Source organism: Malus sylvestris, chromosome 15 (assembly GCF_916048215.2).
Source record: "Malus sylvestris chromosome 15, drMalSylv7.2, whole genome shotgun sequence".
In the NCBI taxonomy this organism is placed as follows: Eukaryota; Viridiplantae; Streptophyta; class Magnoliopsida; order Rosales; family Rosaceae; genus Malus; species Malus sylvestris.
The window spans coordinates 24737871-24753524 of NC_062274.1; the positions used below are offsets into that span (position 1 = coordinate 24737871).

The following is a 15654-nucleotide window of genomic DNA, read 5'->3' on the forward strand; positions in this document are numbered from 1 at the left end:
CTTCATTCTTTTTGTTTTTGCTACTGTTGTAAATCTTATCTTCTAGCTTATATAGAGGGCATATCCTTCAAATTCGTAGCTTTATTTGACGGAACAATTTTCGTTGGTCACTGGTATTTTATTATAATTCAGGCATGAAGTGTTGTGATAATGCAAAATGAATTGAAGAAACAGATTAAATTGGAATTGTGGGTCGGATAAATAATGTAGGTCAGGTGAGTTTGTTGCAGGGATGTACCTAGATACTTCAAGTCACAACGAATGGATGATGGAATGAGTCATGTCGGTTCAGAATCTATGGATCAAGAAGTGTTATTGCTTTGATGCGAGTCGGGAACATCGTCTCAGCTTGCGCGACACTTACTGGGTCCGAATAACAGTTGCTTCCTATTTTGTGCAGATCGCAGCCTTCCTATGGGTTTTCCCAGCTTTGATTTTCTAAGTGTCCTAGTTGCCGCTAAGAGACCGTTGGCTATCTCTTGAATCAAATTCATGTACAATTTTATGCAAGGGATGCGATTAAATTGGTAGAAAAAGACAAATCAACTCATTTAAGTGTGATAATTAATATTATGTGTATTTGCAATGTATTAATCATGAGCTAGTCGCCGTGCAGAGGGATTGCTTCAGTTTAGCGTAGACGTCCGTTTCAATTCCCTTCGTTTGTACATGGTAGAGTGATTTGGTTAGGGGAATATGAGTTCTCTGAATGAAAGCACCAATTGTTGGAACCAAATTCGCGCACATCCATCAATTGGCAAAGTTTAATCAGACTAGCCCATGATCTCCGATGAAGGGAGAATGGGGTTGATTTGAGGGGTGTGGTTGAATCTGAATAAGACTGCTTACATATTTCCGGGAAGGAGAATCAAACCATGCATGTAGTTCTATGAAAGAATGGAAGGAACTATCCTGACGAGTAGCTTATGGCAGGGTGTTAAGGAGATGAGTTCTCCATTGACGTGTCTACGTGTACATGGCGACGTAAGAGCCTCTGCTAGGCATTGAGAGAATATGTGTGTTGTAGAGAATATCAGACTTAGGGAGAAGTAGATTTCCCCTGATAAATACCCATGGTAGTGTCTTAATAGGGATCTTGAGAGTTCTTGCAGAGAAAGCAATCTTCATCAAATCCATATTACTATTTAGGAGGAAATTTAGGATAAGATATCCAATCTTCTTAGAATCATGATCATATTACCTAATTTGACCATAATTAGGATTGCCCTTACTTGAGGGACAAGTAATATTTTTAATAGGTTTTAACCCTAACTTGCCGGACTACGCTCAATGGGCTTCGTGTATTCCGATCCTTTTTGCCATCAATCATGGATCCAGAAAATCATGGTCCCACAACAGCTCTCAGCCAAACTACCATTTCATCATCAACTTTAACAACAGGGACTGGTACGGATGGAAATTGAGAAGGCGCTCAAATGGGTACGCATCACCTACGTTGGCCACAGTGATTGCCGGTTTGCCTCCAGCAACGACAACAGTGTGCTATTGAGCTACTTGTGATGATGATGGCGGGTGCCTTGTGATTAGCAACTACTGGTGCTACTGGTGATGATGATGGCGATTGGGTCCAAATTTGGAGGAAGTGTGGGTTGCATAAAGATTGGGAGAAAAGGAGAGACAAAAGGAGGGGAGAAGCTTCGATGGCAAGGAAAAGGTGAAAAAGATAAAAATAATATCAAACTAATATTACAGTTTTATTAATTTTTTTAATAACAAATATCTGAACAATTTATTTTAGGGTTTGTAAATGCATTTGATCAATTACGGCTCATGATCGTGATAATTACCTATTACCTGATTGTCTGGCAATTATCGGGTAAGGGGTGGACTTGCCATCATGGGTAACACTAGCATTTCCGAACCCTCTGTCCTCTAATTAGAATCCACGTGGCAAAACCATAAAGAAAGACCTCCAGTTCATCCACATTTTTTCTGCATCGTGTCCTCCCTAATTTCAGAGAATATTTTCCCCTCCGCGCCTCCACCACCTCTCTCTCCCTCTCCCTCTCTAGACATTTTCCTTCGAACCAAACAGCCCAAATTTTTGCCGGAAAATTCCAAAAATGGACTCGACGCCAATTAACTGGGAAGCCCTAGACGCTCTCATCATCGATTTCGCCAAATCGGAGAAGCTAGTCGAAGACTCCTCCTCCACTTTTACGACGTCGTCTTCCCCGCCCTCTTCCCCTCCGTCTTCCTCTTCCCCCTCCTCTATCTCCTCCTCGTCGTACCACTCGAGATTGATCATTCGTCAGATCAGACGGTCTTTGGAGGCCGGTCACATTGACGCCGCCATCGGTCTCCTCCGCTCCCACTCCCCTTTCATTCTCGACGATCACAGGCTCCTCTTCCGCTTACAGAAACAGGTACTCCAGCTGTTTGGCTGCCGAGAAAACGCTGGAAAGTGTTGTCAATTGCAATTTCTAGGGTTTAATTTGTGGAATTATTAACATTTGGCTATTTCTTTTGAAGAGGTTTATTGAGCTATTGAGGAGAGGGACCGCAGAGGATCGTGATTCTGCAATCAATTGCTTGAGGAATTCTCTTGCTCCGTGTGCCCTCGACGCTTATCCGGTACTTAAAAACTTAGTTCTTTCTTCTTTGTATTGATGCTTGTATGGTTTGTTGCTTTCATTAAGCTTGTATTGGAATTTATTACTAGAGACTAGAGGGGTTAGCTATAGCTCTATATAACGTTTATCTCAAAATTTAGCAATTATAGAAACTGGGCTTGTGCTGTTTTACTAAATGTTTGACGCCTGTTGCTTCTGTCGGTTTGATTATGGATTCTGATGGATGGTTTTATTGCATTTTAAGGAAGCTTATGAGGAATTCAAGCATGTACTGCTTGCTTTTATATATGACAAAGAAGACCAATCTTCTCCGGTAGCAACTGAGGTGTGATACTATTTGTAATGTATACGCACCTGTGAGCAAAGATTATTTTTTAATTTACTCCCATACCATACATTTAGACTAAGGGTAAAAGGGGTGTTTGCATTATGCTTTTCAGTGGTCTGAAAAGAGGAGGTTTGACATTGCCGGATTAGTTTCCACTGTCTTGAGAGCTTATTTACATGCTTATGATCCAATCTTCTCGATGACCTTGAGATATTTGATAAGGTGTTGCCTCTTTGACTTTGGTTTAGTTACTTGCTATAAATATTATTATGTTCATTGGGTGTGGATGATTGAGTGCCTGTGTGTGGGGATGCAGCACAGGCATTAGATTCATTGTTGTTGTCTTTTAAAGTTATTCCTGTCTTATGCAGCATCCACAAGGGATTTTGTTTTCGTCAAGGAATTTCGTCGCCTATTTCAGATCTTACACATAGATTACTTCTTGAGGAGCGTGACCCCCCTGCAACACCTCAGGAGAGCTTGTTTGAAGCACCTCCATTTGATGAGGTGAGATTATCTAAAATGCGAACATTTTTCATAGACATTACAGGAGGTAAAAATTGAATTATCATATAGGTCAGCATCTTGCGGGTGATACATATATCCACATATTTTTTCTTATCTTCATGTGTTTGACAATTAAGTACTAAAACCATCAATTACACTACTAACCATGTCTTTATATAATCATGTTTGTATTGGAAAACCAGGTTGATATACAAGCCCTTGCACATGCTGTAGAGCTCACGAGACAGGGAGCTGTAGATAGTTTGAGATTTGCTAAGGGTGATTTATTTCAGGCGTTTCAGGTTAATAATTACATATGATGTACTTATTATTATAATTACCTCAAATTTGTTTTTAATTTTTAATTTTATTACATCATTTATTCACAATTCGTGGGAAAGTGGCCATGCATGCAGGCTTTTTCTTTTGCCACCCTGATTCATAGCTCTTAATTTTCATGCAAGACATACATTCATACATACTAGTAAAAGAACAAGAAGCATACTGTTAGTTGTTTGGATGAATGAAAAATGCATATTTAAAGAGTAGGGACTGATCTGATTTTAAAATATAGAAGTTATAGTACTGTTACTCGACTACTTTTTACCCAACCCTAGAAACATGATTTTGGCTTTGTTATGCTTGCATGCTAGTGCTTTCCTGGGAGAATGCACCTAATGATGCCAATGCACATTATCTTCCTGCTCATATATCATGTAACTTGTTTAAGAGGTTCATTGAAATGTTATAAATGGTGGCTTAGATATTTTTGAGTCCACTAACATTAAAACTTCTGCTTATACTGCAGAATGAATTATGCAGAATGAGATTTGATGTTGCCATGCTTGACGAGCTGGTGCATGAGTATTGTGTTTACAGGGGCATTGTGGATTCTGGTTTTGCAACTTCTTCTGGTGAAACTTGTGAACTTTTTCTTTCTTCCTTATTTTCTAATGTTTTGTTGAGTGAGCCTGTGAGCTTGTTTTTTTTATTTTATTTTAATTATTATTATTTTTTATATTTTAACTTGTCAGACTCTGACTACTACTGATCTACTTATCCAATGCAGTGTCTGGGGTGCAAAGCCTTTCCAAATCTTTGAAAGTTGATCAACCGGTGATTGGGCATTCTCCGTCAAGAGACTGTTCTCATGAGGTCGATTATGGAGCCAGCAAACATTCTGATGGTGAGATTTCCGTTAGTAATGATAATCTAGGTGGTTCCCCCGGAAAGAATTCTGATGTGACGAGCATGCAAGGAATGGATATTGAAATGCGTTACATTTGTGAGCCATCGAGCACTAATGAAGATTGTAGCACCAGTGGATCACATCAGCCTGATAAACTCAGAGTTTTACAAAGAAGACCCAGCGCACCTGCAGAAAGAAGTAAACGCAAGCGATGGAGGGGAAGACAAGATGATCTTGATTTTACTCCTGGCATTTCCTGTAAGGAGATGAGTAAAGACTCTAAAGAGCTTAGCACAATTGACCCGGTTTCTGATACGTATTCATCAAGGGAACAGCAGGTTCTGTATTGTTCGAATTATTTGTCATGTAGTAGTGGTAGTATTGGTTGTTATTTGACAATGTTGTTGCTCTGCAGGCTTCAGAATGCTTAAGTTTAGGCCTTGACAACGTGGAGGACAAGTATGAGATTGTGATTGGGATGAAGGAACTAGCTAGCAAAGGAATGGCTGCGGAGGTTGTGGAAGAAGTTAATTCTATGGACCCAAATTTTTTTGTACAAAATCCTGTTTTACTCTTCCAACTTAAGCAGGTACTTAGCTCATGTATTGTAAATAGCTTGAAGTAATTGTTTTTAAATCATACTATAATATACAAAATTTTACATTCTGATAATTTCACAAACTGTAGGTTGAATTCCTTAAGCTTGTCAGCTCAGGTGATCATTCTAGTGCTCTGAGGGTTGCATGCTCTCATTTAGGTCCTTTAGCTGCAAGTGATCCAGTTTTACTGAAGCCCTTGAAGGAGACTCTGTTAGCACTGCTCCAACCTAATGAAGATGCACTTGGGAAAGGCTTGCCCTTATATGCTCTTGCAACTTCACTCCAGGTATGCCATGACTTGCTGTCATACTAAAATTAATAGGAACTGCCGATGCTTAACATAACCACCATTAAATCGTTTTTCTATCTGGATATGAGTCTTAAATGTGATTTATACAATGTACCATGCCATAAGTGCGAACTAAACATTTGCTTCTGTCTGTGATAGGTTGCAATTGGTAGGAGGCTTGGCATTGACGAGCCCCAGCTTATGAAAATAATGAGAGCAACCCTTCACACCCATAATGAGTGGTTTAAACTTCAAATGTGTAAAGACCACTTCGAAAGCCTATTAAAGATTGATTCCTTGAAAGAAGTTAATACTCCTTCGCTTGCTGCTGCCGCTGCTTCTAAGTCAAATGCAGATAGTTGCTCTAATGGGTCTTCCCAAGTAACAGTATCTTCAAGCACGAGGATGGTGGAAGATGGTAGCAGCCTGACTCAAGTGTCGTCTAGAGATGTTGTGTGTGATGAAACTGCCATACTAAAAGTAATGGTGAGTTTTATGAACTGAACTTGCATATCTATATCTTTCTAAATTGTTCCATGTGGAAGCATATTCAATTATTTGTAGTGAATTTTCCCTTTCGACGAACGCGACAGTTTCACTTGGCCTCGTCAAAAATAAACATGTGCACTTTATGGTCATTAGCATGTTCAGTCAGCCGTACGGCATACGATTTCTTTTAATCCAATTTGACTATTTGCACTTGTATAAATATAATTTGACTGCAACTAGACAATGATATTTGTCTGTTTTAATATAAACCACATCTTCTAAGTTCAAACACTGGTTCGTTCACTTCAACTAATCTCACTGTGTGGGTGGTTGCAGGAATTTCTAGCATTGCCCAGGGCCGATGCTATCCATCTTCTTGCACAATACAACGGAAATGCCGAGACCGTCATTCAACAGATATTCGCGTAGTTTGTATTGTAGCCGGTTTTGCAGCTACGTATAATTAATTTTTGCTTATTATTTGATTCAATTTGTGCATAGAGTTTCTAATTTAGGTAGACACATACGCGTAGTTGTTGAAACAGAGTAGCATTTATTGTTAACACTTACACAGGCTGTTCTTGTACATTATTAAAACACTTGGTTGATCTAAAGAGGAAGAGGTGCTTGTTGGATGGTTGGATTGATTTTATTTCATGGAATTTTTTCTCTATTTTATTGTTTGTAAGTTTTGAGGTACGTAGATGCGCAGGAAAGGGAAAGGTCTTGTTTTCAGAATTTTCTATGGTGCCTTGTTGTCTCGGGTATTCTGGACGTTTTAATCGTCACATCTTTGGTCAAAATCATAAAACTAATATCTAACAGTGAAAATATCTGGAATATTTTATACTCAGGCACAATAAAATTTTCGCTTGTTTTTTATTTTTTGCCGTGTCCGGAAAAGATTAGTATTAAGAAATTTCACTAAAACAAATAGCTAAAATACAATTATCTTCCATCCAGTGAAGACACAATTGGAACCTCAAACCTTGTTTATGTGATATAGGCTGCTGTGGTTATTATTATTCTGAAATACCAAATATTTTCAGGAAATATAATTCCAATTGGAATATACAGTTTACTTTGGTGATTTTGACTTCGGAAGTTTCTTTATGATAATGAATCCATGACTTAAAAATTAAGTAAAAATATTGGATTCTACTTAGCTGACAACAAATAAAGTCGGTGAGAAAACACTTAAAAGAATCAAATTATAGAAAAGGCATCACCAAGGTATTTTATTTTTCATTTTTGAAACGGGGCTAATATTTGCAATTGCGAAATAGAATTTTAAGGTGCTTATTTGCGAAATTTTGGTTCACAGGAAAGTTTGATCATAAAGCCTCCCAAGAAATCTCCTTTGTTATCGAGGATGACAGTCCTAGTGTTTGAGATGGTATTCGGCGTTTATATCTGCTCAATGTCTTAAACTCTAAAGCAGATAAGTATCCGAACCATGACTATATTTCAAAGCATCAAAGTCATCGAAAGGCCTTTGCACGACATCAAACTACTAGAAATGCCCAAAACTTTTAGCAGGTAATTGAAATCTAGTACCCTTTAGATTTGAATTCTTTTGGATAAGAGCATCTTCAGCAATGCCCAAGAGATCTCCTCTGTTAAGTATCTGTTTTGGTCTATTTGTAGGGCCAAATGTGCACGCAATCCTGTAATATTCTTTGCAATCTTGTCGATGCAGAGATCGGTGAGTGGAAGGTTTGAGAGCTTGTTAAATAGTCGTAAAATGTTAGCTCTAACGAGGAGATATTCTCGGTTAGGCAAAGGAGGGAAAATATTTCTTCAATTGTACAGACTCTGAATAAAGTTTACAGTTTGGACTGGTACAGTAGTGCTTCGAAGAATGAGTGATTTGCCGCAACTGGCTTCAAGTGGATGCTTAATCAGGTATAGGTCTATTACTCCATGCCGATAGGTGTATTCTATTATGAAGTAATCTGTTATGTGATTAGCAGAAAGCTTATTCTTTTAGTGACAACTAGTAGCAAATGTGAAGCAGTGTGAACCATATTGCTACCTAAGGGGTTGTCCATTGTGACCCTAAAAAACTGGAAATTTGGATTATCATTGCTCCAACCATTAGTATTGTGGGACCATGAATTTTCCTCAGCCCAAGTAGGCGGATTGGAATATAAGTGCCTCCATAGTCTGGTCATGCATGGACTAGACAATTCTGATTGAGTCGAGCCGCATAAACGGGTGAACGATGCCACCGCACCCTGTCTGATTCCAGAATAGTAGGCAAGGCTCACAGGCCATGCCGAAAACGATCATGCTAGTTCCGCAAGATACTCAAACCTAATCCAATTGGGATCAGATTAGTTTCCTATATCTTTGGAGATTCCTAAAATCTAAGGATTGTCTTGAGTCACAAGTAATCATATTCCTGAAAGAAAATAATATCTTATGCTAGATATTATTTAGGATTCTCCTGGCTTTATACGGATTCACTATCCTAAAAGGGTTCTCTCTTGATTAGTATAGAACACCCATCTGGAATTCATAAAAGGTATTTTGATATTGTGCTCTCTGCATTGCATGTCACTCTCTCGCTCTCTAGCCCACTGCTTGATTTCTAAAACTTTTATTGACTTGACCTTGGGAGACCATTTGGCTGATACCACACTGGTACCTAAGACTTCATGGTTATATGTTCTCTTTTGTAGGTAGTCGTTCTTGCACTCGTCCATCCACGATGGTGCATAAATTTGGTTCCAACATGTACTATTATAAATTTCTCTTTCAACCAAGGAGGATAAATTGGCCATTATACTATAGAATTATCAGAGATGCGGGCCAAGGTCCCACTTCTAAAAACATCAATAATGTTCCCAACTTAGTAATTACCATCTACATAATATGTCAGGTGTGAGGTTTTATTATAAAAAACATCAGTATTAGTTGGAATGAGGTTAAGATATTTAAACTATTATTTCTTTTTTTCTATGGTCGATGTGGGACTCAACACGCCTCCTCACGTGGGACCCAATTAGTGGGTCACAAGTGGGAGATCCATAAATCGACAATCATGTGGAGCCAAGGGGACTCACCCTACATGCGGGGCCAAGGGAACCCACCTGTAATGCCTTGAAAATTTTAAAATATATGATTGTGTGGAAAAATTTATCGACAAAGGGAAAAAACAAAAATGCCCCTTGTTGACTAAACGTAATTTTATCCTCAAATATTTTGTCAAGTTTTTTGACATATTTGGATGGAGGATGATACCACGAGCATGTGGACGAAAACCGTTTGTGAAATGGAGTTATAAGGAAGAAGTTATAGGTGAGTAAATATAAGGACGAAATTGTCATTGTGCCTTGAATCTGGAAAACTCCAAATAATCTGGAGCTTTGACTTGAAGCCATGTGTGTGGCTGGGATGGAAAGGAAAAGAGGGAAAATGAGGGTGATGCCCAATCGGATGAGAGAACAAGGAGGGAAGGGAGGAAAAAAAATTTTGGGGGGGAGGGGGGGGTGAACTAGTCTCTTGACCCATGCGACCCAAACCAGCAGGAGCCATGAAATCTGGTAGTCTCCTAGCCAATTTCCGGTGAGTTGCAGCCACCCACCACTTGGAACCAACTCAACATCATCTCCTCTTTCTATTACACCCAAAAAAGCAAGAGATTTGACTTTGAATTTGGGAAAAAAGCATTGATGGGTGCGGCAGTTCTTGCCCAAGATCCACAAATTTTGAAATGATTTTATCCAATTAATACTACCATTAGACTCCCCTTGAGCCCCTGAACAAAGCCCAAGCATTGGTTGGGATGTCAGAGTGGTTTTGGAGTCGAATCAATAACACACAATTTAAGGGTTTCCGGTGGTTCGAAGCCGATTTGAGGTGTTTCCTGGCTGAATTGGATTTCGGCCTAGGTATGAAAGTTGTTCCTCTCATTTAACTCTACAACCCTATAAAATTTGGTAATTTTTAGAGTTCGTCGAAATTTGAGGTTTCCGTTCGCCGGAAACCGCCACACGCGGATAGTGAGCCGATGGTGCCTTTCTAAGCTAATTTTGATATTCTGAATCTAGATTTGATATGCAATTGGTGTGAATCACTTGTTTGAACTTAGTGATTGTTAGTCACTTGAATGATTTTGGAAATGAGTTAGAAATTGAATTTGTGAACTATAAATGGCTTGATCTCTTCGTAGGGTACGTAGGCAGTCTAGCAAAGAGATTAGATGCAGCCAAAATAAAATAATTGAGATTAATCTTATCATGGAAATTGTCTAAGCAAAGGAATTTGGTGATTATCTTCCGAAATAATTTTGGGTCTATCTTAGTATTTGCTTCCAAATATTAATGTATGGGTCGTTACCCATCACTTGGAAGTATAATATGGGCCCGCTCCCTATCTCTGATACCATGTAGAATTATTAGAGAGGTGGGCTAAGGGCCCACTTTCAACAACACTAATATTGTCCTCAACTTGGTAATTACCACCTGCATAATCCGACATGTGTGAGGTTTTATCACAAAATGTCTCAGTATTAGTTGGAGTGGGGTTAAGATATTTAAACTATTATTTCTTTTTTTCAATGGCCGATATGGGACTCAACATATACCACTTTTAGTTAAATGAGTTTAATAATAATTTTCATGCAAGTGACTTTTTATCACAATGATGGAAAAGTATTGAGTTATTGCATGACGGCGTGGGTTTAAATTATATCGTTAGCTATTTTAACACCTAATATAATAAAATCTATCGTTTGACAAAAAATAAAAAATCCATAGCTAAGAGTGAAACAATAATTTTTCACTGACCTACTTTCCCACGCACGCAAAATTTTCACTTACCTACTATTACAACAATAACTTTCTTTTTCACATACATAACATATATATGTGGTGTGGAAGTTACTAGCTACGTAGACTTAATACGGGATTTGGTTCATAGCCAAATTAGTTTAACAATGTGTTTTGCACATGGACTCAAATATGGAGTATAATGCACTCCGGAATCTATATAAATTCACTTAAATATTAAACCAAAACCAACCCTAAGAATCTTTGGATTTCATACTTGTTTAATTCCCCCGAGACTTTGCAATTCCAAATATAAACTCAACACATGATGGCAGAGTACTGCAACTTGTCATGTTTCTTGTGAGAAAATGAGACATGTATAAGCACAATCGTTGTACGACGGCTTGTGCAGATACTTCATCATGGCAGGCATGCGGAGGTCGGCCTTTTCGAAGTGTGAAGGGGTGTACCTTTTATAACACATGGGAGAGGCCGACTGTAAAGTACTAAGAAACTTTTGGCAGCGTGCATGGTTATAGCTAGCGGTTAAAACTTGGAGTAGGATTCTCTTCACTTTTACTCTTATCTTTTTCTTCTCGTCTCATATTTTGTTTTTTATTTTTATTAAAAAATAATATAAATTGTTAATGTAACTTAATTATAACGGTTCAAATAAAAAGATAAAAAAAAAATTAAGAAAGAAAAGAATCCTCCACTAAAACTTTCACTCCTCCGCAAACAAATGAAACCAAATGGCTGGCTGCAGGTAAGATACGAATAATATATATAGTAGTTTTTTCCAGCAATGTCAGGGGGTTTCGGTTGTAAAGCAGATGAACTTGTCTCACTGAAAAGATTTAACATTTTGTGTTGGTGAAGTACAAAATGTATTTAAGAGTGAATTTAGAGACAAAGTTGTATAAATTAAATGACATGAAAGTTGATGATTAGATTATTACTTAAGTGTTAGTTAATATGTTTATTTCTTATTGATGATACATCATTTAGTTTGTAAATTTAATATACAAATTTAATCTACCTATGATTACTCTATATTAAAAAAAAAGAATTGTAATGTGAAAAAAAATATTTTCCAGAACGTGAATGGTGGAGAATTAGAGCAAATTGTCCTCAGCCTGTCTCTCGGTTGCTTGATGTATATAATATTTTGCCTCAACTTGTTACATTATATGATATAATTTATATCATTTGAGAAACGTACTATGAATCCATGTACTCATTCTTAAATATACCAATTTATTATATGTAAAATGTACCACCCCCTTTTTTTTTTCTTATATAAAATCTATTCAATTTTTTTTTCTAATCCATTTTTAAACTTATATGTGTACATTCTTTTTTTTTTGATTTGAAAATGTATCTATGTCAAGTTTAATCGAAGAAATTTACTAATGTTATTAAGCCTAATATCTTTTTTTTTTTTTGTGATTTTGAAGAATGTACCTATGTTTTGGTACAATAATTTTTTGGTTAATTTTGATGAATGTACCCATGTTTATACACACACACACACAATAGTATATTTATATTTTAATATTTTTAATCCCACAAATTATGATTTTTTATTTAAAATCTCATTAATATAAACAACTATAAATTTCAATTTCTAATTTAAAAAATATAGTAACATACATAGGAATAAATTATCACATTAATTTCAGAGACCTCGATCAAAAATTGAAAACCAACAAGATTTCAGTTAAAGAATATTCATAGTTAGAGACCACATCCAATGTCTCCCTTAAAAGAATTTGGTGGAGTTTGAAAATTTATGTGCGTTCAATGTAGATTTTTAAAGAGTCTATAAAAGCGTTGTGGTGTTTAATTAGGATATATTCTAATGACTTCTAAACATTCCATGAAGTTCTTAAGGTGCGTTTGTTGCACCGGACTGTCTTGGACTGGACTAGTTTCAGGGACTAAGCTGGATTGGTTTAGACTAGACTAAGATGGACTAGCTTAGTGAAGTGTTTGGTGTAGTGTCGGATTAAGAAGCAGGATAATGAAAACAGTACTGTCACCAGTTTGGTGTTTGCTCAGACTAGGACTACATTATTGTTCTATTGTAATTGCTTTTTTTTATTAAAGATATTATTAAAATTAATAATATTGGATGAGAGTGAGATTCAATAAAAACACAAAAACCAAATTTTCTTGCCAACGAAGGAAACATAAATGATTCAAGAGTAGCATTGGATGAACAAAATACACCCATATCCTAAGGTTGTATGATTAACAAGATCTATGGGAAAAGTTGAGAGGTTTGTTGTTAGACGTAGAAAGGGATGATGTCAAGATAGAAATCTCAGTTCAAGTATAATTAGGCTAGATGAATTAGCCATCTGTATATTTTCATTATATATATAGAGTTGACAGAGAGTTTGAGATGAAACCAAACTCTTCAAATTAAAACATAATAGATAACTAAGAACTAAATACATAAATTACAAAATTCATACTTCCAAGATCGTTGACTCTTTCAAACTAAGTTGAAACATTCTATTGCATGGATTGGATGAGATAAGAGAACCATTTGAATTTAGTTTCAGCAAGCTTAGCTTATCAGGGAATGGAACATCATGGATATAGGCTCAGTAGTTAGGTCCTTTTGGCTTTGCATTTGCATACTTTTTTAGCTGCATTTCATTTCATCTGGCCTGCATTTTGGGTAGCAGTTGCACTCTATCTTGTCGTAGAAGTGAGTGTAAATCTCTCTTACCACAGGCAACTTTCCCACTAGAGTTTCAAGTTTCCCAAATGGCTGGTCCAACCTGATACCAAAGAGTAAGTATATGCAAAGACTAGTTCATAAGCCAAAAACAAAAACTTGAAACTATAGCATATGCAAAGATCATTGTCTTCCTCTAGTCTTAACAGTTATAGCTAAGAACTATGATGCAATAGAAAAACTAGCATGAATGGTCTCAACTATTGCATACTGACAAACAGAGCTTCAAGATAAAAGCCATAGCTCAAAAGACTAAATCTGAAACGAAATGCGGCTTTCCGCTTGTGTAGAGTTTCAATACTTCAAATTGAAAAGCCAACTACGAAGCTTAAAACGAAAATTACAATGACAAAGCTCAAACAGCAGCAGGACTACAAAGTACATGCATAATTACTGTATACTAACAGAATCAAGAAGGTTAGAACTAGACATGAGTAAGCACCCAAACCTTATTACTAATGATGCTAATCCTATATTCAACTGAAACAAGCACCACGTAGCAGATGTAGTAGAATGTGAATACTGAGCAGTATGAAGAATATGTTCTACACTGTCTAAATTGTTCAGGTTTTTTACTGTATTAATCATATCAATAGCATATATGAGGGTTTTCATGGTGTTTGTCTATATGTAGCCTTGGGATCATATTGAAAAGTAAGCCATAGATGCACTGGAGACCAGTCTCTTTGAACCCGGCAAAACTACTTTAAGGAGAGGTGCTAGCAAATCTGATAGCCATTTCTTGGTTACTTCTCATAGGGGTATCCTTCTCACTACATTCCAGCTAACTGTTAACCATTTTTCTTTAAAATGATTTTTTTTCTAGTTGTTTCACCCTATAAGCCCTGCCTAGTTTACTCTTACTAAATTGTTCTGGAATATGGGAGATAATGCCTAAGGCATACATAAATTGTAGATATTTCGCTTCACTTACTGTGCCCTGCCTACTTTACCAAGTAATTTTTTCTCGCTAGACTATCAATCCAGACCTAATTCAACATCTCGAGGCACAACATGCCAAACATATGATATAACTAGAGATTATTGCTCTATAGTCTATATACAATCCTAAAACATTATAAAGCCATCAAATACTTCATTGCAATTCCCTTTTGACATACCTTAAAGACGTAACATAAACTTAGTGAAGCAAGAAATAGATAATCAATATAAACAAGCATGATTGCAAGACCAGTCATCTGTGGTACAAAACATATATGACTTTAACCGCAATGTGAAGGGCTACAAAACAGGTAAAGTCACCCACGTTTCTGAGTTTGGATTTGAAAGAAAAGTTGAAATATGGAAAAACCCCAAATTCTAATCTCAATTTGTCCTAAAAATCAAAACCCTAATTTGTTCAAGTACAGAGTTCTATGATTGAAAATTTCTCAAACCCAAAACAACAAAATCAAATAAAGCTCTGTCATATCACGATCTGCAAAACAAATCGATGAAATAAATCGAAGATTTGAAGTTTACCGAACAACTCGGAGCAGATGAGGGAAGACGCAGAGATGAGGGTGAGGAGGACGAAGATGAGGGAGCAGGGCAAGGACGACGATGAGGGAAGACGTAGAGATGAGGACGAGCAGAACGAGCGACGTTGGGGGGTTCTTGGACGACTGAATCTCTCGTGGTTTTCTCTGGCTTACGAGTCCGCCCAAAATTGGGGATCCTCGTTAAGAACTGCTAAGGAGGCGTATAATCTGAGCGAGTCCGTGCTAAGGTCATTAAACCCAATCCTGGTGCAGACTAAACAAGGGACTATAGTCTAGTCCAGTCTAGTCATCCCTAATCCGGTCAAACAAACGGGCCCTTAAGGTATTAACCATGACTTAATAGAGTTCATGAAAGTTATGTACTATTCACAAGTTATTGCATTTCGATGATTTCATTAAGGCCTAATTGGATTGTTATTCCCTGTGGTGACATGTTAGTTGGAAAATAGCCTTTGTGGTAAAAAAAAAAAAAAACTAGGATTTAAGCCTCAGTGGTGAAGTTTGTTAGAATTTATGCCCAAAGTTAAAAATTCTATCAACTTTTTGTTCATTATTAGCACGTGAGCCACACATATTAGGCTAAAACGGAACTCTCTATATACATATTAGGCTAAAACGAAACGCTCTGTTAAT

The 15654-nt window shown here is 37.1% G+C and overlaps 1 protein-coding gene and 1 pseudogene across 2 annotated transcripts; both read left to right on the plus strand.

Annotated features, from left to right (window-relative positions):
* The first annotated feature begins 1955 nt into the window (after positions 1-1955).
* Positions 1956-6668, plus strand: LOC126603807 (uncharacterized). 2 transcript variants are annotated; one of them, XM_050270764.1, is made up of 12 exons: positions 1956-2387; positions 2494-2595; positions 2839-2919; positions 3035-3144; positions 3294-3429; positions 3633-3731; positions 4238-4343; positions 4499-4956; positions 5034-5207; positions 5306-5503; positions 5666-5992; positions 6332-6668. In XM_050270764.1, exons 1-12 carry the CDS (start codon positions 2085-2087, stop codon positions 6422-6424), a joined length of 2187 nt encoding a protein of 728 aa, XP_050126721.1. In that variant the 5' UTR covers positions 1956-2084; the 3' UTR covers positions 6425-6668. The 2 variants fall into 2 exon arrangements, with proteins under 2 accessions (XP_050126721.1, XP_050126722.1); XM_050270765.1 differs by lacking the exon at positions 1956-2387 and having other exon boundaries at positions 2843-2919.
* Positions 6669-6784: 116 nt separating this feature from the next.
* LOC126602849 (uncharacterized) lies at positions 6785-15297 on the plus strand (annotated as a pseudogene).
* Positions 15298-15654: the final 357 nt, after the last annotated feature.